This window comes from Notechis scutatus, chromosome 1 (assembly GCF_049901735.1).
Source record: "Notechis scutatus isolate UNSWTSFEM ecotype Mainland chromosome 1, rNotScu1.2, whole genome shotgun sequence".
NCBI classification, from domain to species: Eukaryota; Metazoa; Chordata; class Lepidosauria; order Squamata; family Elapidae; genus Notechis; species Notechis scutatus.
This window is the reverse complement of record NC_142009.1, coordinates 59,333,864-59,359,478: the sequence shown is the minus strand read 5'-3', so window position 1 is coordinate 59,359,478 and position 25,615 is coordinate 59,333,864. Positions and strand designations below refer to the sequence as shown.

General features: G+C 41.6%; 1 protein-coding gene across 4 annotated transcripts in view; it reads right to left on the bottom strand.

Moving 5' to 3' along the window:
• LOC113421276 (uncharacterized) overlaps nt 1–25,615 on the bottom strand; it is a 124,076-nt gene that overhangs the window by 78,893 nt on the left and 19,568 nt on the right. The window contains exons 1-2 of one of the 4 annotated variants that reach the window (XM_087965396.1): nt 10,700–11,544; nt 1,146–1,224 (exon numbers count right to left, since the gene is read on the bottom strand). In XM_087965396.1, coding sequence (XP_087821522.1) covers nt 1,146–1,224; nt 10,700–10,879 — 259 coding nt within the window. In that variant the 5' untranslated portion in view covers nt 10,880–11,544. Of the gene's footprint in view, nt 1–1,145; nt 1,225–10,699; nt 11,545–25,615 lie in introns of those variants that run through there. The other 3 variants (XM_087965388.1, XM_087965382.1, XM_087965391.1) reach the window with 3 other exon arrangements.

The window sequence follows — 25,615 nt, the reverse complement described above, 5'->3', positions numbered from 1 at the left end:
TGGTTTTTTTCTGGTACTTCGTTTGGTTTCTGTTATAATTAATTGTATATTTCTGTTTTTGGCAACATTCCACAGCACTGAAAGGCATGTGCTTATCTTGGGGAACTGTTAAAATTAGTTCTGGCTGGGAATGAAAGTAATTCCCAGCATTGCAATAAAATAGGTTTTATTTTTAAAACAAGTTTGACGAAGCCTGGGTCAGAACAGAAAGATCATAGGACCACAGAGTTTCTCAGATTTGGAGCAAGATCCACAACAGTATTTCCAACCACTCATAAAGTTTACTGACTATTATTACTTCCATCATCATCTATTACCCCAATTTAATTTCATTGTTCCAAGAATAAAATCAAGCAGCCTGCCCTTGTACATCACTCTATAGAAGAATGGAGTTGAGTTTTATGTGTTTCTCCAGAATTTGTAGTAGCATCAAGAGTTCCTGTGAAATTGTTCTGCAATCTATACACTACTAAAATTCTGATTATTTTAATCTTTAACTGGGAAAAAAGTATACCATAGGGACAAAACCTTTTGTACCAAGATACTTCAAATGGGCTAACTTACCAAATGTATCCAAAATCCAGAATCCATAAGTCCCATGGAATTGAAATTTGGCAAATGTTGTAATATATTTTATGACATAAAATTATCATAAAACAGTTTGTAACATAATACAAATGTCATAACACATTTTATGTATTGATGTTTGACTATACTATACAGTTCAACGTGGGATATTTTCAAGGCAGATACATCTCTGAAGGTATCCTAACTTTTCCAGTGAAGGCAGAACATTAGAAGCTCTGTCACTGCTAAAGGCATTAAGGAATCTGGTCAGGAAATCTCTCTGAAAGAATGACACAAGAGGTCACGGGTTGTTTATTTATCCCATTAATCTTGACCACCATTCATGCTAGCCAGAGTTAATAGGACTCAACAAGATCTGGAAGGCATCAAATTTGAGAAGACTGCTGGACAAGAAATTCTTAGTTTCAGGGAAGATGAAATTAGCCACATGGGATGGGATTACATAAATTATAATAAAAGTTGACAAAACCTGCGCTAGAAAGCAAATACCTGGAAATTACAATGCAAGTTTAACACTAACATTCTTAGGTGGTTTCCTAAATACTGGAATGCTTTACCTCTGTCAATCTGAGCAAGTTCCTGGTTCTCTCCCTCAGAATCATCACTGTCTTCCTCATCACTTGGTGTGTAGGAAATCTAGGAGAAAATGCATATTTAAAAATCATTCAACATGAAATGTGCAACGTGCAAATTCTAGTTGCCCGTTTAATTTTTATACGCATTTCTTCATGAATGCATATTCCATCTTATACCCACATTAATCTCAATTTTTATATGAAAAAACCCCTTCACAGACATGCTTGTTTCAGCAAATATTTTCCAACTTCTCATTTTCTGTATAGGATGCATCTCAAAATTATTTGATATCCCAGAGGGAGAGCCCCATGGCCTATTTTGGAAAGATCCAGTGGTCTCCAAATCACATATTAGTTTCAGAGTTCCAGAGCTGATCCATTCTTAAGAGAATCTGCAAATAGTGCATTCAATTTGGCATCCCTAACATGAAAACCAACACTTGCATCTCCTGCTGCCTCCACAGATATCAATAAAATCTGTATATCAACAATACAATTCACATTGGGTAAAATTATTCTGCATTCCTTTTCAGAGAGGTATACAATTTAACAACTGAAGACTCTCTTAGCTGCAGTGACACACCTGTGGACTAACCTCCCTAAAGCAGTTCACCTGGAAACAAACCTGTTCATCACCAAGCACAAGTATTCTTATTCACTCAGGCATTCTAATTTACTATAATTTGGATTATTTTTTTATAATGAACTGCTTTGACATTTTTGATATTGTATTATAGTGTTACGGAGCTAATTGAATATTACCTGAAATGTTCAACTTGCAAACTATAACTGTTCACTACAAACACACATACAAATCCAACCCCAAAATCTGACTTTTAGTTAATTGGTGCATCTCAGTGCAGCCTCCCCAACTTTGCAGCTCTCCCACAGCCATGATGACTGAGGATTAGTCATCACCTCATTTATCAGGAAAACTGCAGCTAGGAACAAACTGATGGACTGTATCTTTGCTATATTATATGCATATTTCTTTCAAGAACCTCCTAAAGAAATCTACATTGTTCATCTGTTCCTTCTTTTCTTAGCTTTTTTAGTCACAGTGTGCATTGGAAGCTTCCTATCATCTTTGCTATTCCTTGAAATCCAGTTTGAAATGTCAAAAATATAATAACCGTTTAAAAATCTCATTAATATTGAAAACAACTGATCTGTTCTGTCATTTGAAACATCTTAAGAAATTGTTCCATTTGCCCAAGTTTGCTGATATCTGTTACAACTGAATGCTCTCTTCCCCTGCCAAAAAACAAATGATTACTATACTACAGCTTTGCTAATAATCTAAATTTATTTTTATTGATTACATTTCTATGCCACCCATGTTACTGATACAATGACTCTGGGCAGCTTACAATATAATAAAAAGTTAAATAGTGCTAAAATACCATTTAAATTTGAGAAATTAAATAGAGAAGTTTAAAAACCAAGATGATGGGAGGCCTTGGAGTGAGTGAGTATCAGTCACTCCTAGTTTAATAGGGCCCTGTTGAGGCCCCAGGCCAAGCAGCATAGGCAAGTTCTTAGGCTCTTCCAGAAGGCCAGTTGTGTGGGGGTGCACTTCACCTACCCCAGAAGAATATTCCAGAGTGTAGGAGGGGCCACATCAGAAAAGACTCTTCTCCTGGACCTCCCAGCTGAAATTCTTTGGACAATAGGATCCAAACTAGGCCCTTTCTGCTGGAACAGGTAGAGCAAGTTAGTCCCATCAGGGTCAGACAGTTACTCAGATACCTTGGACCCATGCCATAAAGGGCTTTAAAGGTAATGACCAACACTCTGGATTGGATCTGAAAGCAAACTGGCAATCAGAGCAGTTTGTATAACAGCAGAGTCACATGTGCCACCCAAGGGGCCTACAGAACGGTCCCCTCTGCTGTGTACTGCACCAGTTTTAACTCCAGAGTACTTCAAGTGTATTCAGAGATGACCAGGGTATGAATGACTGTGACTGTGATCAGAGCCTCACAAGTCAGGAAATATCATATCTGGTACACAACATGAAGTTGTGAAAAGGCTCTCTTAGCCATGGCTGCTATTTGCTGTTCGAGCAGAAGTCACAAACCTAGGAGAATCCATAAATTGCCCACTGTCTGGGTAGTGCAACCCCATCCAGATTTATCCAGATAATCCCAGATCCAGAAGCCCCTTGAATCCATAGCCACTCTTGATTATCAGGGTTCAGCTTGTTGTCCCCCATCTCCTACAGCCTCCAGACACTGCAAGAAGGCAACTACAGCATTATTTGTATCACTGGGGATGGAGAGTTAAAGTTGGGTATTATCAGCATATTGATGATACCTCATTCTATGATGTTAGATGATCTCACCCAGCAGTTTTATGTATATGTTAAAAGGGAGCACCAAGCCGTGCAACATGCCACAAAGGAATGGCTGTGGGCTTGACCTCTCACTCCCTGATTGGGACCGGACTTGAAGAAAGGAGCTGAATCAGCATAAAATTGCACCGTCCAACCCCAGTTCTCACAAATGGCCCAAAGGGATACAATGGTCAATGGAATCAAAAGCTGCTGAGAGGTCACGAAAGCAAAGATGGATGCAGTACCCCCATTCTGTTCTCACCATACATCATCTACAAGTGGGACCAATGCTCTCTGTCCCATAATCAAGTCTGAAATCCTACTGAAAGGGATCCAGATAATCTGTGTCATCCAGAATACTCTGAAGCTGAGGCACAACCACTTTTTCCACCATCTTCCCTTAAAAGGGGAACTGGGAAACTGGACAGAAATTGTCCAGATAGGTGGGATCCAATGAAATTTTCTTGAGGGACAGACCAAGGTTTCCATAAACAATCCCAGAAATATCCCCCTCCTGAAGGGATGCATTTATTACTGCCTGGATCCACCTGTGGGTTATCTTCTTGAAGGCCTTTACCAACCAGGTGGACCAAAAAACTAATAAACCTGCAATTGCACTAACAATACTGAGGACCCTGTTCAATTCCTCAGGTCAAATTGCACCCAGAGCATCTCCAAAGGACCTGTTCCACACTTGGGATTCCAACTGAAAACAAAGTTGAACAATTTTATTTGTCAAATGCTTGACAAATTCCTCCACTCAGCCTCATAAGTGTTCATCTGAGTCCTCCTTAGTGTTCATCTGAGTCCTCCTTAGTGTTCATCTGAGTCCTCCTTCCCAAGGAGGGACCGGGTCACCTTACATCGTGCTGCCAGGTGGCAGTCTGCGAACATAGTGAGAGCTGAGAAATAGTGGTTTTCACTGTTCTTATCACAAAGTAGGTTTTTATAGCAGTTCTGATCCAAGGTACTTCAGATTTGTTGTCTTCTTTCAGCAGCGCTCTAGATTTTTCATCAAGCAGGCATGATATTCCTCTCTGGAAAAAAAATCGGGGCCGGCCAAAAGAGACCCCCCACTGCGCACCGCCCGCCGCTCGCACCGCCCGCCCGGGCTCTGCTCGCACCGCCCGCCGCTCGCACCGCCCGCCCGCCCGGGCTCCGCTCGCACCGCCTGCCCGCCCGGGCTCCGCTCACACCGCCCGCCGCTCGCACCGCCCGCCGCTCGCGGCAATTCCCAAAAAAATCGGAATTCCGATTTTAATCGGAAGACTATCATGTCTGTCAAGGTGTCTCTTGATTTTTTCATCAAGGTTAGAACTTTCCTAGCCCCCACTACCTATTGACTGCTACTTTTCCATTTTAGGAAACTAATTATAGTAACACGTGTTGTTGCACTAATTTCATTGATTTGTAGTAATTAGTTTTACCTTGATTGTATTTTGATTTTAAATGTTATGTGCCCAAATAAATAAATAAAATCTGGAAGCCTGCTAAGAGTGAAATGATTAGATGGTACATAGGACCTCTTTACCTACATAATCACAATTATTCTCAACAAAAACACTACAAAGTATATTAGCAACAATATTATCTCCATGTTTCAAGGAATAATTACTATTTCAGGGCTACACAGTTCATCTATGGCTCACAAAAGCTACAAATCTTACGTAAACATTAGCAGCTTTGGAAGCCTGCAGCTTCCTAGAGGTTTATTATATAAAGAGGTAGAAAGAGCTTTTAACTCATTGTGTAATAATCCTGATGGGAGATAGCTAAAAGAACATAAGAATCCCAGATATGTAAAATATTTAATTGAAATTCACATATTATCAAGATTTCTTTCCATGATGCTCAGAAAATATTTTAATAAATGCTATTTAGCTCAGAAACCAAGAGATTTGTGCTTTCCAGTTCCATATTCTGTTTACATTACAGTTTCTGCTTAGTTTAACAGCTGCTAAAAGGTACATTAATTGTAGAAAACTGCAGAAAGCACATGATGTTGTTTACAAGAATGTCAATGTTACAAAACACTGTTCAACATGTTAAATTTAATTATAGAAAGCTAAAGTTGTCTGGATAACAGACAAGGATACCATACTAGTTTTCCTTCTTTCTCCTCACCAGAGATATGGGGTTGCCATCCAGAGTCTTCAAAGAATAGTTCCTACATTTTCTGGATTGATAAAAATGACACTATCTAGCTTTCTAGTTTTAGTTTGGCTTAGTGATGATCAATTTCCACATTTTGTGGATAATTCATGCATTTATTGCAACTTTGAATCTAACATTTTTTTATAAAAAAACCAGATCTTTATTGCCATGAGGCCATAATTTACATCTTTACCTTTCTCCAAAAAGATAATATAATCTTTTATATACTAAAATTCTCCAGCTAACCTGGATTTTCATACAGATATTTTTTTAAAACGTAATAAATTTACAACTTCATTGCTTTGTGTTGTTCTGACTAAAGAAAGTACACTTCATGATATCTCAAAGAGTGTCCAGGGGCTAAGAATCCATTATATCCTCAATTCTATGGAGTTAAAGTGAGGTGGTTTTCTGTTGTCATACTCTCCTCATTGGCACAAAAGATGCAATCTCATTCCAACTCGTTAAATCAAAAATATTTAATGATTGTTATTGACTGACTTTTCTTGGCTGCTATATTATGTATAATTTTGTTACATGGTTTTTATCTTGCTTTTAAATATTTTTAGGTGACCATAATCATGTATTTGAGATGGGTGGCCCTACAAATTGAAATGAATTGAGTTAAAGAATAAGGATAGCTAATTTCAAAATCTATTTCCACAAAGTTCAAGAACTGAAGATGTAGCTCATAGTCAGGTGTCTCTGGGACAGGTGACTGGGAGGCAAATATTAAAGCTTGTATAATAACTTCATCGCACAAATGCCATGATTTATATTGGAGGTGACTACACAGTGGTGTTATTTTTTAATAATTTTATTAAAAACTTTAATTACAATAGTAAAAAAAAATACAAACTAAAAAGAAAAAAATAAAAGTTGGAAGAAAACAATAAAAAGTGCTATTTGTGCAATGATAACACTGCGCACATTTTTTTTTAGTGTCACTGAATTTGCTGAGGATGCCACTGATTTATATTCAGATTTTCTGCATATATTCACATATCATATATATTTTCTACAACTCCCCCTTCCCAATAAAACAGCATGATAGAACTAGATTAAATAGCATGGGAGATAAGCTGCTAATTAAACCCACCTGGAGAATGTCACGTTGACAAAGACTAATCTTCAGGAAGATAATCTACTTCTTTAACATTGTTTCAGAAAAAGTAATCTTTCAAGTAATATAAGGTAATAATACCCATGAAAACCATTTCTTCTTCCATGTTTCCCTGAAAATACAACCTACCCCAAAAGTAAGCCCTAGCTTGATTTTTACACATGCGCCCAATATCAGCCCTACCTGCAAAATTAGCCTAATTAAGACCCTGCCCACTCCAGGGCACACAGGGTGGGGCAAGGCGCACCCTGGAGTAGGCGGGGTCTTAACTAAGCTTATTTTATGGGGTAGGGCTTATATTTGCATAAAAATCAAGCTATGGTGGGTATGTTGGGTAGAGCTGCCCTATTTACCAGTCCTCACACATCCTGACATCTGCCTCGCCTTGCAGGCCCACTTCTTCTGCAGCTGCTTGCTGCTGCTTATGTGTGTCACCCCTGGCCTCCATTTTTGCCATCAGAGGCCTTCATGAGAGGCCTCTGCAGCTGATAAAAGAACTCCAGATCAATCCAGAGCTCTGTTATCGCTGTAGAGAGCTTTCCAGAAGGCCTCTGGTGACCAAAAGGAAGCGAGGGAGCACTGCATCCATCAATCCAGAGCCCATTTTCTCAGCTGCAGAGGCCTTTCCTGAAAGCCTCTAATGGCAAACCAAAGGTGGGGGGCAATGCGCAGCTGCAGAACAAGTGGGCGAGAAGCTTGGCAGGGCTGTCGGTACCACTGCTGCGAGGTGAGTCAGTAATTAGATATCCCCAAAATTAAAATCTGGTGCCCTTTTTTGGTGGCAAGAAAATGTAAGTCCAGGTCTTATTTTCAGGGGAACCCAGTTTAAAAAAGATAACTATGACATATTTGACATTTGAAATGTGCTGCCCCTGACAAATACAGTAATATTAAAGAAAGCCAAATTTTTCTTCCAATAGAAGTCAAGAGCAAGGAAACCTTTTCTTTACAGGAATTTCTTTTCTAAATGGGTGAAGAGTAAGGAAAACAGAAAAAGATATTGCCTCTCAGAGAGATTGAGGAGGAAATCCAAGAGATCAAGTCTTTCATCAATTGAATGAAAAACTTACCTGGAATTCAACAAAAAGATAAAGAAACTCAGGCAAAAAAAAGCCCCCTTAATGTTCTATTCGTACAATCAGTTTCAATTATCTTTAACTCAGCAAATGAACCAAAATAAAGTCTGCAGAAGTAGTTACTGCAAAGGAAAAATTACTCAATAGACTGGGAATTACTCAATAGACTCAATAGACTGAGACATGGGGAAACACTGCTATTAATAATGGGAAAGGTCACAGTTTATAGCGAAAGCAGCCCAGGACACTTCGTTGACTGAGCCAGAGCAACCAAGAGCAGAACCTCCCATCGGTATGCACAATACTGGGTGTTAGGTAAGTTATTTTGACTGATATGGCTACTTACAAGTGCCTTCACCAGGAGCCAACACAGAACAATGATGTTAAATAACAATCTATCACTCTTTTCACACACAAAATCAAACGCATGAGACAGCTGCCTCGTTCTGCTTAATCACAGAATGGCAAAAGTCTTCTGAAGTAGGCTTGGAAGTATCACCTTCCAGGCTTACATCACATCTAGACTCCTCAGAGATTCTTAGAAACAACATTTTGAAGACAAGAAATAGCTGTTCAACTAGCAACAGATAATTATTCTGTTGTCACATGGCCCATGCAGGGTTGACTTTAAATTCCTTTCTTGTTTGTTCATTCTTACAATGGTTGATTGGTTGTTACTTGTTGAAATTCACAATATAAACAAATACTGTTCCATGCCCATCAGACTCAAGAGCTGAAGAAACAGGTTGGCCTTCTGCCCTCTTTGCCCTGCCAAGTCAGACAGGAGCTCATATATCTTGGCAGGCGTCCACTAGTATTCAGGATATGTTGCCTTGAGGAAATTAAGGGAGTGAAAGTTCCATATGGGGGTCAAGCATGTTCTATAACAAATATTTAATATTTATAGAGCAATTTACAAAAGTTTCCTTCTTCAAGTTAAACTCTACTTCATGGATACTTCCATGTAGTGGTATTGGCAATAACACAGCAATGGTTTGTCACTACCTTCTTCTGGAATGTTGCAACCTTTCTGCCATTCAAATACTAACCAGGCCCAAATCTGCGCATGTTTTCAACAGTTCAATTGTTGGCTTTTAGAAAATTAGTTACAGTACAACATGTTTCAATGCCACAGGGAGGGTGGGACATACATCCTGGAACACAAAACCAAAATATAACTTTTGCTGTGAATACCCTCCTACCCCAATAATTCTTGGTCTCATTGGACCCAAAAGAGAAAAAACAAACACAGGACTCTAGCCATTCTATGCATCAGTCGAACTTGGTGACAATTATGCCAAGAAACTAGTACTAGAGATACTCATTCATGCACATGGAACCTTTGAGATCATCATCAGTGCTTCCATTTGACCCATTCAAACAGAAGAATGTTTTCTACACAAAACTTTCACAAGCCCCAGCCATTTATCAATGAATTCAAAATATAGCCATGATTGAAGCAAGAAATTATGTACAGTACTATACAGCAAATATGAATGAGTGTAATTATTACACAGCTGGATATGCAAAAGCATCTGAAAGCAAGGAGCCATACTGCTCATACAAATGCACCTCTATAAACATGTATCTGTATCAAGTGGGCACCCTCATTATTTCTGATTGCTCTGGGTTTTTTTTATATTGCAACATTTTGCATATCTAATTTCCAAAAAACCAGTACTGTTAACTGCAAAATACAAACTGGATATATTTCTATAACTTGAGTCACTTGAAATTGAGAAGAAATTGAGACCTTAAAATATTAGGTGTCTTCCTCGTGCATGGGACTCTCCTCTACTTCTTCAGTAGGTTTTTAATTTTAAAAGAATCAATGGCAGGTTTACAAAAAGTTAGCTCTTTGAAGCACAACATACTTTAAAACCAAATCTTGACATATTGCAAATAATCCTTTCTAGATTTATGGTTCAAGGAAGCTTCTCAGTAATAGAATCTTAAATAGGAGATCAATTATTTGTGTGTTTGTGTGTGTGTGTGTGTGTGTGAGAGAGAGAGAGAGAGAGATAATAATCATGGTTCTAAGCTCTAATGGTATCAGGAAGAGCTTGGCTAAGCTGTTTGGACATGCATTTGATCCTATTTAACATTTATATTTCATTTCAGGGGTGAAGGAGATAGAGAAAGGGGATTCAGACTGCAGAGAAGGAAAAAGTACACTCTTTGCTTAAAAGCTATAAAGGATAAAATGCAAGAAGCTGGATTCAGATCCAGTTCCCTTTTAAATATGCAAAAGCAAACATTCAGCAAGAAGAAAAGGGCCTGCAGTCAATCTACAGTGCTGTGCTGATTTCATGAGTCCAACCCTTAGGTGAGACTTAGGAGCTGTGCAATTCAACCGTTAGTAGTACATTTAGACAGAAGCTAGTCTTAGCGATCAGGGTGATGCTTCCCAGTACTTGGAACACATTAGTTTTGCAGAACACAGCTCGATTTTCAACAGTATCTAGTACAAGGAGCTTTCCCAATTTCTCCCAGATAGGGAGGGTTTCAAAAGCAACAATTTGAACATATTCCTGGGAAACAGGTATCTTGACTTTTTAAGGGGGTGGGGGTTTACAACCATGAGCATTGATACAAGGCTTTGTGTTCCAGGCTGTCGGAAAATAGGCCGGGGACAAGTTGATTTTCAAAGTAACAGGCCTGATTTCTTCGCCTGCAGACCTGCTCTCCTTTAAGTCTCCCAGCGAGCGGGGGTGCCAGGGGAAATAGCACCCCGACTGTAAAGGATGCCCACCTGCTTCTTAGCTACCGCTAAGTTCCGCTAAGAGAGAGATGCACTTTCTTGAGAGGTTTTTTTTTTTTTTCAACACGTGTATTTTCTTCTTCTTACCTTCAGCTGGAAAGGCTGAATCTCATTCAAACTTTGATTCCTGAGCTTCTTCGTGAGGATCTTGAGCATGGTACAAATCCAAGGAGCCAAGGGAAGAGTTAAGCCCGCACTCGCATCTAAAGAGCGTACCGTCGGCGCCGAGCAACTGCAGGTACACCCAACTTGTGGCTCGAGTGGCATATGATCTACCGAGAAATACGACCGTGAGCCTTTCTTCTTCTTTTTTTCTGCACCCCTATAACATCCCGGATCTGGTTGCTAACGCACAACTTCCTTCCCCCCCCCCCTTCTGCTCCGTCGAAAGAACTACTGGGGTTTGGTTTTTGTTTTGTTTTGGTTTTTTTCTTAGAGGGCGAATGTCTTGCTTTTCCGAGCTGCAGCGAAGGACGCCAAGGTAGAAACTCCGACAGCAGCTAGCAGGGTTTCTATCGCAAGAGGCAGAAGGACATTGGATGCCGAAAGAGTTAAACAGGAGATGAGAAAGCTTTCGAAACTAAGGCCCGGAGCTCTGCTCATGCTCTAATGATATGCCTTTTCTCTTCCTTTCCTGCACGTTGCCGGTCGCTCCCACGCGCTCTTCTTCCCGTCTCCTTTCCTTTTTCCACGCTCTCCTCTAGCGCGCACGGCCGTCTCTCTTTCTCTCTCGGGGTTCTTGCTATATGAAACTTGTAACAAACAGGACCCGGAGACCAGGCGCCGCCGATTGGACAGCCAAGGCGGACTATGTCAATTTCAGGGGGCCGGGTTTCCATTTAAAGGGAAACCAAAAGAAGAACCGAGCAGGTACCGCCGTTTCCTCTTTCCCCACGAGTAGGTTGCCGCCGATCCGGAGCGGGAAGACCCAGATTGTTCTGCATCTCCTTGGCTTTTGAAAGCGTTTCTCTCCGCCCTCCCCACATAACACCTTGGAAGTTAAGGTGTTGGCAGCGAAAGAACCAGCCAGCGATGCAGAATAGAAATCTTACAGGGTTTCCTCCTTCCTTCCTTCTGAACGGTCTCGGGTTTCTCTCTTTACGAGTACAAATGTGGTGCATCGTTTAGCATTTTTTAAAATAGAGATTTTAATCATCATTCTCTTTGCTTTATATCCTGCAATTGAGGATATAAACCCCCTCATTTCTCAGTTGTATTAATTCATAATAACGTATTTAAAATATTTTTATTTTAAAAGGGGAGGATATTATTCCAGAAAGATAAGAGACTTTATAGCTATATACACTTTAAAAGCATCATCATTTTGTTGGACTATAATTCCCAGAAATCCCAGTTGTTATGATGGTTCATCGCCAGATGTTTGGATTAGAGTTGGTGTTTTTATCCACCTAATGAATCCTTCCAAAGGACTTGGAGAGGCAGATCTGGATTTCTGATGGTAGATTTCTGATGGTATTAAACATACATTCACAAGCTGTTCCAAGTAAAGCTGCCTTTTGCAATTGACTGATAATGAATATGTCAATGCTGATCAAGTTTAAGTGGTGCTCCAATTATTTTGGGATTGCACTCAAAGCTCCTATTACTTATTGGTATTACCTTTGCTTTCTTTTGCCACAGGCATTCTATTTCTATCTCCAAGTCTTTGTATTTTGATATCTTCTCCAGTTCTTTCTCTTTTATTCTGCTCTCTCCGGGTACTGCCATGTCCGCTAGCCGGACATTTTTGTTTGTTTCTTATCGATATTTGTTATGTCTGGGATGTTATGTGGCAGGTGCCTGTATGTTTGAATTCTAAAGTCCCAGAACACTTCAGCTTCTTCATTTTCAATTACTTTCTGTATTTATGATCCCACCAGTTCTTGTTTGCAGGCAAATGCTATTTCTTGCAGATCTTCCAATGCACCATTGTTGACATTTTGTTGTGCCATTGTTTGTAACTACGTAGTACGCGATGTTCTTCAGCAGCTAACTAGGTGGTTGTTAAGCCTGGATTCCCCAACGGATGTTAAGGAAAACAAACTAAACAGAACGTGCAGCGAAGTCAGATAGGAAGACAGGTAAATGTGTGAGATAAGTTTTCTAGTTAACACGCAGTAAAAATACAGATACGCTTGTGCTATCAAAAATATAGTTTATTCCATTTAAGAATTATAGCATAGTCAAAATAAACGGTCCATTAGTCATATATCAATTTCAGTCAAGTCTTGTCGGGGATACTCTATTTGCAAAGTCCGTGTTGAATAGCCAATGTCAGTTCACTTACAATAAATCAGTCCAATCTTTATCTTCTCTCCGTTGAGAAAATCAACACTCCTTTTTCTCTCCCTGTTCCAGCAAGAACGCAGTCATCAATCCATCCAGTAATTAGGGATCAGTAAGCCAGAGAGAGCGAGCTGCAATTGCCTCGCTTATATAGTGCTTTTACAACCACACCCTTAATTACATTCTTGCAGTTAAAGTTAAACACACACTTTAACTAACAAACCATGATACCTTATTTATTATTTTTACCTGAACCAGTTAGGGTAAACAATGTTATCCCTAACAGTGGTCCACTCTTTCTTCAGTATCTTTGCAGTGCTGGCACCTGCTGTTTGTTGCTGTCTTCGCAATTATGGCATTGTATGCATTTGTTCTTGGTGGCTTGTGTTGTGCAGCCAGAATTAGTCTCTTTATCTCTTTCTTCAACTTTCCTACTCTCAGCCATTGCCAGGTTCATTATTATCTGTTTTGTCCGTTATTTATATGTTCTGGCCATGCAATACTTTGTCTTCCCATGCCTCTTTATCAGTTTTTTATGTGGTCTTTCATGTAGGGTCAGTTTGATCTCTCTGGTGCTCAGTAAACCTTCCTGGTATACTAGCTTCAGTGCTTCTTCTTCACTGTCCTTCAGATATACTTCCAGTACCCTTTTTTCTTCTTTAACCATCTGATGTACTTGCAACATTCCACACATGCTTATTTTCATTGGTAAGTAGAATCTGCCAATGTTGCTACGAAGATGAAGGGCATGATTCATTGTCATTAATTCCCTGGTCTTCCTATCCAGGCCTTTTACCGTATATGCCGGCGTATAAGACGACCCGGCGTATAAGACGACCCCCCAACATTTCCACTCAAAATATAGTTTGTTATATACTCGCCCCTCTTCCGCACGCCTTCCACTTTTGCACTTTTTTTTTTTTGAGGCACTTTTGTCTACCGTGGAAGCGAATCCCGTGAAGCTGAAAGGAGCAGCCAGCCTTCTCCCAGCTCCCAAGGAAGCGAGGCTCGCACCGCCCGGGCTCCGCTGAGGTATCCGGCTGGGGCTGTCAGGAGTTGTTGCCGCTGGCGCGGCTCCAGTCCCGCGTTGCCTCGGGAAGGAAAGGCAAAAAGGAAGAGCCATGGCGGCGCTTTGCAATGGCAGCAGCAGCTCCTGGTTTTGCCTTTCCCTTCCCGAGGCAACGCGGGACTGGAGCCGCGCGGAGCCACGCCAGCGGTAACAACTCCTGACAGCCCCAGCCGGATACCTCAGCGGAGCTCGGGCGGTGCGAGCCTCGTTTCCTTGGGAGCTGGGAGAAGGCTGGCTGCTCCTTTCGGCTTCACGGGATTCGTTTCCACGGTGCGCAAAAGTGCCTCAGCCGCGGGCAGCCGCAGTGCTTCCCAATTACTATTTGCCGGCGCATAAGACGACCCGGTATATAAGACGACCCCCCCCAATTGGAGGCATCTTTTTCAGGGCAAAAAAGTCGTCTTATACGCCGGCAAATACGGTAGTTCTGCTAAAGTCCAGTCCACTATTCCAGCTTGTATCTAATTACTGGAATTCCCCCAGGTATTTATTGCCTTGATGGTATTTCCTCCACTGGGTTTGGCCTTTAAGATCTTCACTTCTATTTTCACTTTTAGCCTTTTTATTGACTTCAGTGTGCTTGATGTTGTCAGCCAGAAGGATGCCCAGATATATGTAGTAGTCTTCTTCATCCAGACTCTTGATGTTATTTCCACAGGGCATCTTGATTCATTGCATTTTCACTATTTTTTCCCTGTTTGATGTTGAGCGTGGCCCATTTGTCCAGTCCAAACTCCATTGCAATATCTTGGCTTTATCTAGACAGCATTGAGCAGCGATTGTATTTCAGATAATAATGTTTTTACACACAGTTGTTTTCAACTAGAAGTTGTTGGACTGCATCAGCTACCATACTTTTGCTATTAAAAAGAAAAGCAATATGGAGTAAAGGAGGGTTTTATTCTTTTCCTACATAAAATACCTTGATTAGTTAATTGTGTGCCATCAAAGTGGTATTGATTCCTAGTCACCATATACATTTTTCTTCCATGATCCTTAACTTTATCCTTCCAGCTGTGCATCCATTGCCACTGTACTTCAGACCATTCACATTACTGCTGGTTATCCTAATCTTTTCTTTCCAGTTGCCTTTTCCAATATTAGAGCTTTCCCCAAAGAGCTAGGTCTTTGCATAATGTGTCCAAAGTAGAACGATTTGAGCCTGATATTTGTGCCTCCAGGGAGACCTCTGGATTGATTTATTCAATGATCCAGTATTTGTTTTCTCAACTGCTCTGCTACTCTAAGGCGTCTTCTCCAATACTGATGTTCGAAAATATCTATACTCTTTCCATCCTGATTCTTCAAAGTCTAACTTTCATTTCCATAGAGTGTCAGAAGGAATACCATAGACCACTATCCTGATCTTTATAGATATAGCATCTGATTATTTTTTCCAATATCTTCATGTCTGCCCTGCCAAGTGTTAGTCTGCAGCATATTTCTTAACTACTTGTTCCTTTACTATTGATAGTTGAACCTAAAAGGCACAAACTATCCAATACTTCAGTACATTCATTGTCAATTATAAGGCTTGTGCTTGTATTTGTTGTCATTCATGTGACTATATTTAATTTTAGTCCCATTTTTTCACTGTTCCCTTTTATTACTAGTGCTTGCAGATCCTGTGATATGTGGCTATCGGGACAGTGTCATTAACACAGCTCACGCTATTGGTATTTATTTCTCCAATTTTAAAACCACACTCATCTTCTTCCAATCCAGCTTCCCTTAATATATATTCAGCATATAGATTGGATAAATAAGGGGAGAGTATACAGCCTTGTCTCATCCTTTTTACCATAATTGTTTCTACATTCCTACTCTACTCACAGTGAAGGGATTGGTACAGGGGTGGGATCCGACAGGGTTAACTACCAGTTCAGTCATTTATGAGGTTCAGTGATTTACGATGTGCTTCCCTGCACGCTGCCTGTAAATCGTCATCAGCATGCTGCGTGCAGAGAAGCAGCCTTTCAAAAAGCCCTTTTTTCCTGCTTTTTTAACAGCAGCTGTGTCTCGCACGGCAGCTGAAGTTGAAAAAAATCAGGACATAAAGGTCAGGTAAGAGCCCAGGTGGGCAAAAACATCAGCAGACATAGAACCGGTTCTATATCTGCTGCTCTTCAGAGCTACCGATTCTACAGAGGTGGACAGAACCGGTAGAAACCCACCCCTGGATTGGTAGAATGCTTCTCCCAATTATCCAGATGATGCATACATATGTTGCTGCAGTTGCAAATGTCCAACCTGAATAACTGGGTTATTCAGAAACCCAATATTGCTTAGTCATTCAGTAACCACCATCATTAGATAGGCCTGTCATGATCTAGTAGCAGCTATGTAGCCAGGAAAGAGTATATAGTGCACTCACTCATTCATTCACCCTCTCACCCTCTTAGTCACAGCCAAACAGAGCAATAGGGGAGAGTCTTCCTTTACTAAAGAGAAACTCCAATCACACTTTTACATCTGAATAAAACCAAAGCAGTGGTATAGAGTAAGTTCACCATCTTGGTGGACATATAAAGGAGAAAGAGAGAGGGAGGGAGGGAGGGAGGGAGAAAAAAAAAAGAAAGAAAAGAAAAAGAAATCCACAGGCATACATTAATTCAGAAGATTTTAAAGACTAATACACAACTAAAGCTAGAACATAATAAAATTATGTTGTAATCATAGAGTAAGAGTTTATTTTAAATTGCCAGAAAAAGCCACTTGAGTTACATAATTCTAAACTTTTGATTTAATGGTCTTAATCTGGAGCGGGTAAGTTAATAATACGTACAATAATTCCTTTATTTCAACACGTAGCAAATCTTTCCCACAGAAACTAGGAGCTCTTCAATCGTGTCCTGATATCACCACCACTATCCTCTTCAGAATGTTTATGGAAAATGTTAATTTTCCATTCCTTTCTGTCTGGAAATGGTTAACCATTTTATGATACGGTTATTTGCAAGGAACTTTTTCACATATGTTGCCATATAACTTTTCGATAAGAATATAAACATTTTTAGTAGCTCTTCACTTTACTGTTGATGTAAACCATCATCTGAAGTGAACATAATCATGTGAGACAAGTACAGGCTAAGAAACATCTAAATAGTCACCCCAGGATATCTTTCTAAAAATAAAGCTTTTTTGTTGCTGATGTTCTTGTGTGTAATAAATTAAAAAATCTAAATCTAAAAATGTTTTTGTCCTCAGTCACCCTCCTGTCACATGACCTGTAAGTCACAAACTCTGGGGGGAGAAATCTAAAGAGGTTTATCCTTTTGCAATAAGATTGCAAGCTAATTAGGAGGAAATCTGCCTGTTTCTATAGGTCTCCAATTGCAATGATTCCCATTTTAATCCCATTACCCCATCCTATAAAACCATACTGGGATCTACAGTCCAGTACCCAGGTAATATTTAAATAACAAATGCCTGTTATTAAAAATAATGCATGATAAAGGAACTCTTGTTTTTTACAGGTGATATAAATCATTCAAAATAATTGGGTGGGGGCTGTGGGAGGGTTGGCTCTCAGTTTTATTTTTCACCTATCCAGAAGGACATCTAGCTGGATTACATTTACTTCTAAGAAAATGCACCAGAGGTGGTAGTCAGCAGGTGCTGACCAGTTTTGGAGAACTAGTAGCAGACATTTTGAGTAGTTCGGAGAACCAGCAAATACCACCTCTGACTGGAGATTTTACAGTATCTTTCCCCTGCCACGCCCACCAAGTCATGCCCAAAGAACCGGTAGTAAAAAAATTGAATCCCACCACTGAAATGCACAAAAGGCTTTCCCCATTTTTGGTACATACAGGTTGTCCTTGACTTACAACAGTTCATTTAGTGACTGTTCAAAGTTACCACGGCATTGAAAAAAAGTGACTTACGACTATTTTTCACATTTGTGACTGATGCAGCACTTCCATGGTCATACGATCAAAATTCAGACACTTAGCAACTGACTCATACTTATGATAGTGGCGGTGTCCTGGGGGTCATGTGATCACTCTTTTAGGACCTTTCTGATATGCAAAGTCAATGGGAAAGCTAGATTCACTTAACAACCATGTTACTAATTTAACAACTGCAATGATTCACTTAACGGTGGCAAGAAAGGTTGTAAAATGAAGCAAAATTCGCTTAACAAATGTCTCGCTTGGCAACGGAAATCTTGGGCTCAATTGAGGTCGTACAGTAAGTCGAAGACTATATAATAAATAGTAGGCAGGAGCAGATTTGTTTTAAAAAAGAAGCAGTTTGATTTAATTCAATTAGTATTTAAAATTCATGACAACAAAATTAAGTTCATTAGATACTGCTAATATTTTCTTACCATGTCATCAATAATTTATAATTTGGTGGCAGTGTTTAAAGAGGTTCTGTAAACAGATGGACAACATCAAATTCCGAATGATTAGATGAACTTCTCTGTTACTACAGCTATATCAGGTACTAACCATGATGCAGGATCAGTGTCTGCCTGCTAGTAGCATAAAACTAATAGGCTGGTCAGGCTTGTCTAGTTTAGAGCAACCACTGACCTGGTCATGGAAAATTGGATCAGGAGTAGGATCAAAGGAGAGTTATCGGATGATAAGATTGCTGGACATTAAGCCCTAGGAAAAATAAATAACCTGGACATAGTTTATTTGCACACAAAAAAAGATAATGACTAAAGGGAGATATGATTAAGGTGATTGTGCATATATAAAGCTGTCATGTGCAGGACTGAGCAGACCTGTTTTCTGATTAAACCGAAAGCACTTTTTAAAAAGGAGATTCAGCTTGAATTCTAAGAGGAATTTCTTACAGGAATAGTTGTGTGTGGGATGGAAGACTTGTTTCCTGGAGAATTTCAAACAGGCTGTTTATGGTTTAGAGATTCCCAAATGAGCAAGTAATTGGATCAGATAACCTAGGAGCTCCAGTTCATGTGACAAGATTTGAATTATTGGGTTTTTTTTAAATCAGATAAAAAAAAGCCTACTCATTTCCTTTTCCTAATGTTTAAATATTCCTCACAGTCTGTCATGGGTCCCATCTTGTTTGTTTATAGGCCATTTGTTTTATATAATAACATATCTCTCTATATCTATCTATCTATCTACACACACACACACACACAAAATAATAAAAAGAAACAAAAGTAATATAAGAATAGCATCAGAAAAGTTTAACCATGCTATCAAGGCCTCAGACTCTATGACAAAACCAGGTTTTTTTTTACTGGCTAGCAAGAGACTGCAGGATCAGGACAAGCCGAATTTCTGGGGGATGCTGTCTCAGAGGCGTCTCTTTTTGGAGCTCAATATATACTTTCACAGAACCTGAAGCATGCTTCTCTAACCAGATGTACCAGGAGACACCACCACAGAGGCAGTCCCATAATTAATCTTGAATCATTCAAGGAATTATGAAGTTGCCTAGATCCATTGGTAAGATTCAAAAAAAAATTACTACCAGTTATGTGGGCATGGCTTGGTGGGCGTGGCAGGGGAAGGATACTACAAAATCCCCATTCCCTCCCCACTCCTGGGGGAAGGTTACTGCAAAATTTCATTCCCTCCCCACCCCACTAACTTGCTTTCCAGCTCCGTTCTCTTGTGCAGGGCAACAAAAGAAGACCCAACTGATCAGCTGGGACTCGGGAGGCAGAGAATAGATCAGGGCGGGGCCAGTCAGAGGTGGTATTTGCCAGTTCTCTGAACTACTCAAAATTTCTGCTACCGGTTCTCCAGAACTGGTCAGAGCCTGCTGAATACCATCTCTGCCTAGATCCAATTACAAGCAGAATATGAGCTGTATTACTTTTCAATAAATAAATAAATACATACATGCCCTTATGAATGGAGAAATGTAGAGATATGTAGGTGAATAAATAAATGAAATTCAGCTGCCAAATATACATGTATGTGAATGAGATCTAATGATTTTGGTCTACTTTCTTTTTTTTAAAAATGGCAATTCCTTTGTCTTTAAAATTAGCCTAAATTTATTAAGCCTTCCTTCTCAACCAAGTATCCTGCAGATGAGTTGGAGTACAACTCCCTTCAATTTCCCATGGACACCAAACAAATGAGAAACATTCAAGCAACATCTAATGGCAGTATTTGTTGGTTGCAGACTAAGATCTGAGTTGTACAGAATATTAAACCATAATGCAATTGAATTTTCAGTTGTGAACTCCTCTTTATGCAAAATTATGGAGAGGGGCAGTTATGGCAAGGTGTCCTATCTTGCTGTTGCTACCTTTTTCCTGATTTGATCAACTACAATCAATACCATTCTCCATAGAAATCAAAGGGAGATTCAGATTTCTCCTCCCATTTCCTTTCTTCAAATATAGCTTTTACACAGAGGGAGAATGATGGTTTGATAGAGCTAATACTGGTATATCCATATAAGTATATGATTGGAGAACATACAGGACAGCAATATATGTGAAAGGGATCTCCGTGTTTTATGGATCAAAAGCTGAACATGTGTCAACAATGGGACACCGGTTTTTTTTAAAAAAAGGAACAAATAGAATTTGAATGTCAAGTTTAGTGTCAAGATCAAGAGAAATAATTATATAATGATTTCCACAGAACTCTTTTATGCACTGTAATTTTATGAACTTTATCACTCAAACTGGTTCAACTGGGCTGTGCCGCTATGAATCTCAGTTTCTCTTCCTATTTGTGTTCCGGGTAAAAATAAAACCAAGAGCAGTGGAAATACTCTATCTGCAGTCACTCATGCCTTCTGTCATTATGGCAAGAAGCCAGAAATGGCAGCTTATAATAAATTAACAGAGTCTGGTTTTGAACACCCCATTAAACCATGATTCAGGCAAATTAACCTAAACACTGGTGTTATTTAACCACAATTTAATTTATTGTCCAAATTTGACCACATTAGGTAAAACTACAAAATAATTTAGCATTGTGGTAAGATATAAGGCATAGTTTATAAATCACAACCATTGCGGTCACCCAGGACACTAAATCAAAATCAAACAAAGGGCATTGTGATTTAGTGCAATATGTATGTATAAAGCCAACAGAAACTAAAAGGAAGCGGGGAACGGTTGACTTAATACAAACTGCTTAAAACCTGGCTGTTTTCCAAGGCCCTAAAAAACTCCATGGAGTCAGGCAGCCTTGAAAAATTGAAATAAATAAATAAAAGAATGTCACATCAGAAATGACTAATTTGTTTAAATGATCACAGTTTCAATTATATAATTAGGAGAAAGCAGGATACTGACTTTAAAGGACTATCAGTGCTGAGATCTCTCCTTAAAGACATCCTTTATTTAAAGAGCAGTAAGCTAAACACTTTGATCTGGTGACTGGCCATGTATTTTTAATTGCAACAATAGAGGAATTTATTTTATTTTATTTTTATTTATTTTTATTTGTCAATCACTTACAAGATAATAGGTATAAGTATATACATAGTTATGAATACATGAAATGGATACATATAAGAAAAATAAAAGAAACAATAGGACAGGGACGGTAGGCATGTTGGTGCGCTTATGCATGCCCCCTACAGACCTCTTAGGAAAGGGGTGAGGTCAATAGTAGACAGTCTAAGGTTAAAGTTTTTGGGGTTTGGGGAAGAATGCCTTGTCATTAACTTATTTGGGGATGTTTTTCAACTTCCCAGTCTATCCTATGGCTTTAGTTTTCCTTGCAACCTCCCATCCAAGTACTAACTACCGTGTTTCTCACAAAATAAGGTCGGGCCTTTTTTTTTTTTACTGTCTTTTTGGGGGTGACTTAATTCCCCCCCCTTGCATCCCCAGGCAGGCGGGTGGCGACGGCTTGGATGTTGACCTCGGCGTTGGTGGGGCATTTCGTATTGGGAGACCTTCTGCCACTGTTGCTTTCCTTTCTCCCCGTGCCGCTGCGGTGTTTGGAGCATCACTGTGGTGTTTGGCGCAGCCACGCGGGGCTGGTCAGGGCTCTTCCCTGCAACCAGAGCCCAGCTGACACACTCAGCTTCAGGCGCTCCTGTCTCCGCCTTCCCAGGCATTGTTCGAAGGCAAAGCCCATTCTTTTAAAAATGACGCCCTACTACGACAAAGCCTCCCCTGCCCGAGAGGGCAGCCCAACCCCATGTGGGGAGGCGAATCTCCCGGGGCCACAGCACAGGCTTGGCCCACTCCAGGAGAAGTGCCCAGCTGCCATCCCTGCCTGGCGCCGAGCAGAGTGCGAAGAGCTTCAACTGGGGCACCCAGTGCAGCTGACAGGGCCCTCCTGCCCGGCGGTGGAGCTCTGGCCGAGGCAGCGAGCGCCTCCCCGCTGGCCCCTCCGCTCATCCCACCAGGGCCGTGCCAGAGCCGGGCGGGCTGGGCAGAGCTGGGAAAGCGAGCCGTGGGTGCGTGCCTGCCTGCCAAGCGAAAGAGCCAGGCCGACCCGAGCTTGGCTTCCCAAGTCCCTCCAGCCTGACCCCAAAGGGGCCACCAGGAGAGGCTGCCCGAGGCAGTGATAGCACCCACCCGTCCACAGACAGGGAGGCGAGGCGATGGCCCGCGCCACGTCCTCCGAGCTGAGCCCCGCCGAGTGAGCACCTCTGCCCGATGCGTGTGCTGCTGCAGTGTTTGGAGCTGCCAGCGTGTTTGGAGATGCGTGGGGATGGGGACGGGCTTGGCGAGGAGTGGAAAGGATGGGCGGCTTCAGGCTCTCTCCGCTGGACCCTCCAGCCAGGGAAGAAGCGCTGCTGTCGTCTTGCCTCCCTGTCCGCGGACGGGTGGGCACTATCACTGCCTCGGGCAGCCTCTCCTGGTGGCCCCTTTGGGGTCAGGCTGGAGGGACTTGGGAAGCCAAGCTCAGGTCAGCCCGGCTCTTTTGCTTGGCAGGCAGGCGTGCACCCACGGCTCGCTTTCCTGGCTCTGCCCAGCCTGCCTGGCTCCGGCGCGGACCTGGAAGGATGAGCAGAGGGCCCGGTGGAGAAGCACTCGCTGCCTTGGCCAGAGCTCTGCTGCTGGGCAGGAGGGTCCTCCTGTCAGCTGCGCTGGGCGCCCCAGGTGAAGCTCTTCGTGCTCTGCCCAGCGCCAGGCAGGGATGGCGGCTGGGCGCTTCTCCCAGGTGGGCCGATCCTGCGCTGCGGCCCCGGGAGATTCGCCTCCACACGTGGGGTTGGGCTGCCCTCTCGGGCAGGGGAGGCTTTGTCGTAGTAGGGCGTCGTTTTTAAAAGAATGGGCTTTGCCTTTGAACGATGCCCAGGAAGGTGGCGACAGGAGTGTCTGAAGCCGAGTGTCTCCGCCAGGCTTTGGTTGCAGGGAGGAGCCCTGGCCAGCCCTGCGTGGCTGCGCCAAATGCCGCGTGGCTGCGCCAAATGCCACAACATTGCTCTAAATGCTACGGCGGCACAGGGAGAAGGGAAAGCAACAGTGGCAGAAGGTCTCCTGATACGAAGTGCTCCACCAACGCCGAGGTCAACACAGGCAGCACCATATCCAGGTGTGCAGCAAAAGTACTTGGTGACAGTAGGGAAGTTGATGGCAAGGCATGGCTGCCCACGGGGCGCTCCTAACAGCAAGCCCCCCGCCATTTCCCCCCATTTCGCATGTTTAATATAGGCCTTAATTTGGGGGGGAGGGGCTTAATTTCATTTTATGCCTATAAAACATGCTGGGACTTCCTATTGGGGGAGTCCGTATTGTTGGAGAAACACGGTAGGTCTGACCCTTCTTTGCTTTTTCCATGAACAGAAGGCTCTGCATTGAAAATGGTCTTTGGAAGGAGCATAAGAAACAGCAGGAACTCAAAGTGAAAAGATGCCCAGCTGACACAATCCCTGGGACTGATGGCTAATGTCTCCACTGACTTCCTGGCATTCTTGGTCCTTCTGCTTCTCTTTCTCCTTCTCTATCATATCTGGTGACAACAGGAGTCATAGACCAGCAGGGTTGGGGAGTATCAGACAGAAAAAGGACACATTAATGTGTTGCTCAAGTGAGGAATCTGATGGGTTCTTCTCATCTTAGCAACATCACTTGCCTGGGAACCTTCAGATCCCTGGAATGTCATTTATGGGCTTGAGTTGAATTCAGACTCCAGATGCCCTGAAATTCAAACAATGGTGTTGGCTTGAATTTACAGAATCGATACTCTTTCTGGCTTAACAGAAAGTGCTTAACACCTCTTCACCAACTACAAAGTGAGACAAGGTTTGATTGACTAATCCTTTGGGTAAATCTTGCACATCCTGACTAGCCATAGGCTGACTGGGCACAAGAATGACTGAGACAAATTTTCTCCAGTCTGGTATCCTTCAAATTGATTGGATTGCTACCTCCACTATCCTTACTTAGTTTGCCAAAGGTCATGATCAAAGCTCTGCCATCTGCCCAATTCGTTCCAAGGATGCTCATTGACTCTACAGGCTGCCTGCCCCCATCTGTGCCTTCTCCAGTCCCCTCCTGCTTCCTACCTACTCAAGCAAATAAACCAGGCAGCCAGCAGGCTGTTGGTTTCTACTTTCTACCATCTGCTTTGTAAAGCCTATGTCACCACCTTTCCACCTCCTCCAGTCCCTGGCAGTGATCAACATGACATGTGGCAACAGTTTCTTATAGTCTGCACATGGAAAAAAAAAAAAGGGGGGGGGGGGTTCCCACAGGGGTCAAAGCCAGCATGCAATGAAAAATATAAATTAAATTGGTGGGGAGATCATAAGAGCAAACCAGCTCTCATCTTTTCCATCTGGAGCAGTTGCCAAGGGAGGGGTGTGGAAAAAGAAAATATTTGAACTGGTTTGTTTTTCCTGACTAGTTCACATCACGGCATGCTGTTCTTTGTGGTAGCAATTGGCTTTAGCTATGATAAGACTCGTTTTAAGAAGTCCCTAATTATTACATTCCTTCCTCAACCAACACATTCAGGAACAGGCTGTAACATTTAGTCTTTGGCAAAAACATTTGAAGGCACCCTGAAAGCCCTACTCTAAGATTTGGCGGGGGCTGGATAAGGCCCTGAGGATCTTGGGTTGTGCATTTTGAAAGGATTCAGCCATACTGATCATCTGCTCAAACTGTTCAGATGCTGATTCTTCAGATCAGCACTGGAACATCTCTTCCTACAAATAGAACTTAAGAGTTAGCTGGAGGAAGAAAACTCTGATTCCTTTTATGTTGGAACCCTCTCCTGCCAAGTAATTCTATGGATTAAGCACCCACATTTTTAAAAGATGAGCAAAGACTATCTGAATATTAGGGCTGAATATTGTTTTCTGCTTTCTGTAATGAGTAATGCTGAACAGCAGAAGGCAGCACAATACCCTGAAAGTCACCAATACCCTGAAAGTACAGAAGCCAAAGGAAGTGTCACAAGAGGGCAGCAATGGTACATAAATGCTGTTAGTAGCTAGATTAGCTTCGGGTGAAAATAAAATACGGTACTACCCGTACCTGGGATATATCAAATCTATTTATTATGATATATGGATCATCACTATCCCAGAGCTAGAAGCTACCCTAGATAATTTACTGAAGTGCCTCAGTTGGGTCAAACCTCAATCAGTGTTAAATATTGCATAACAGTGCATGGCAATTAAGCTTGTTACAAACAAAGGATGTGGAGAGTGAGAAATACCCCAAAGTGCAGCTGCGTATGTTTTCCTCATGAAGCTTGCAAAAGGGAGAAGAGTTGCCT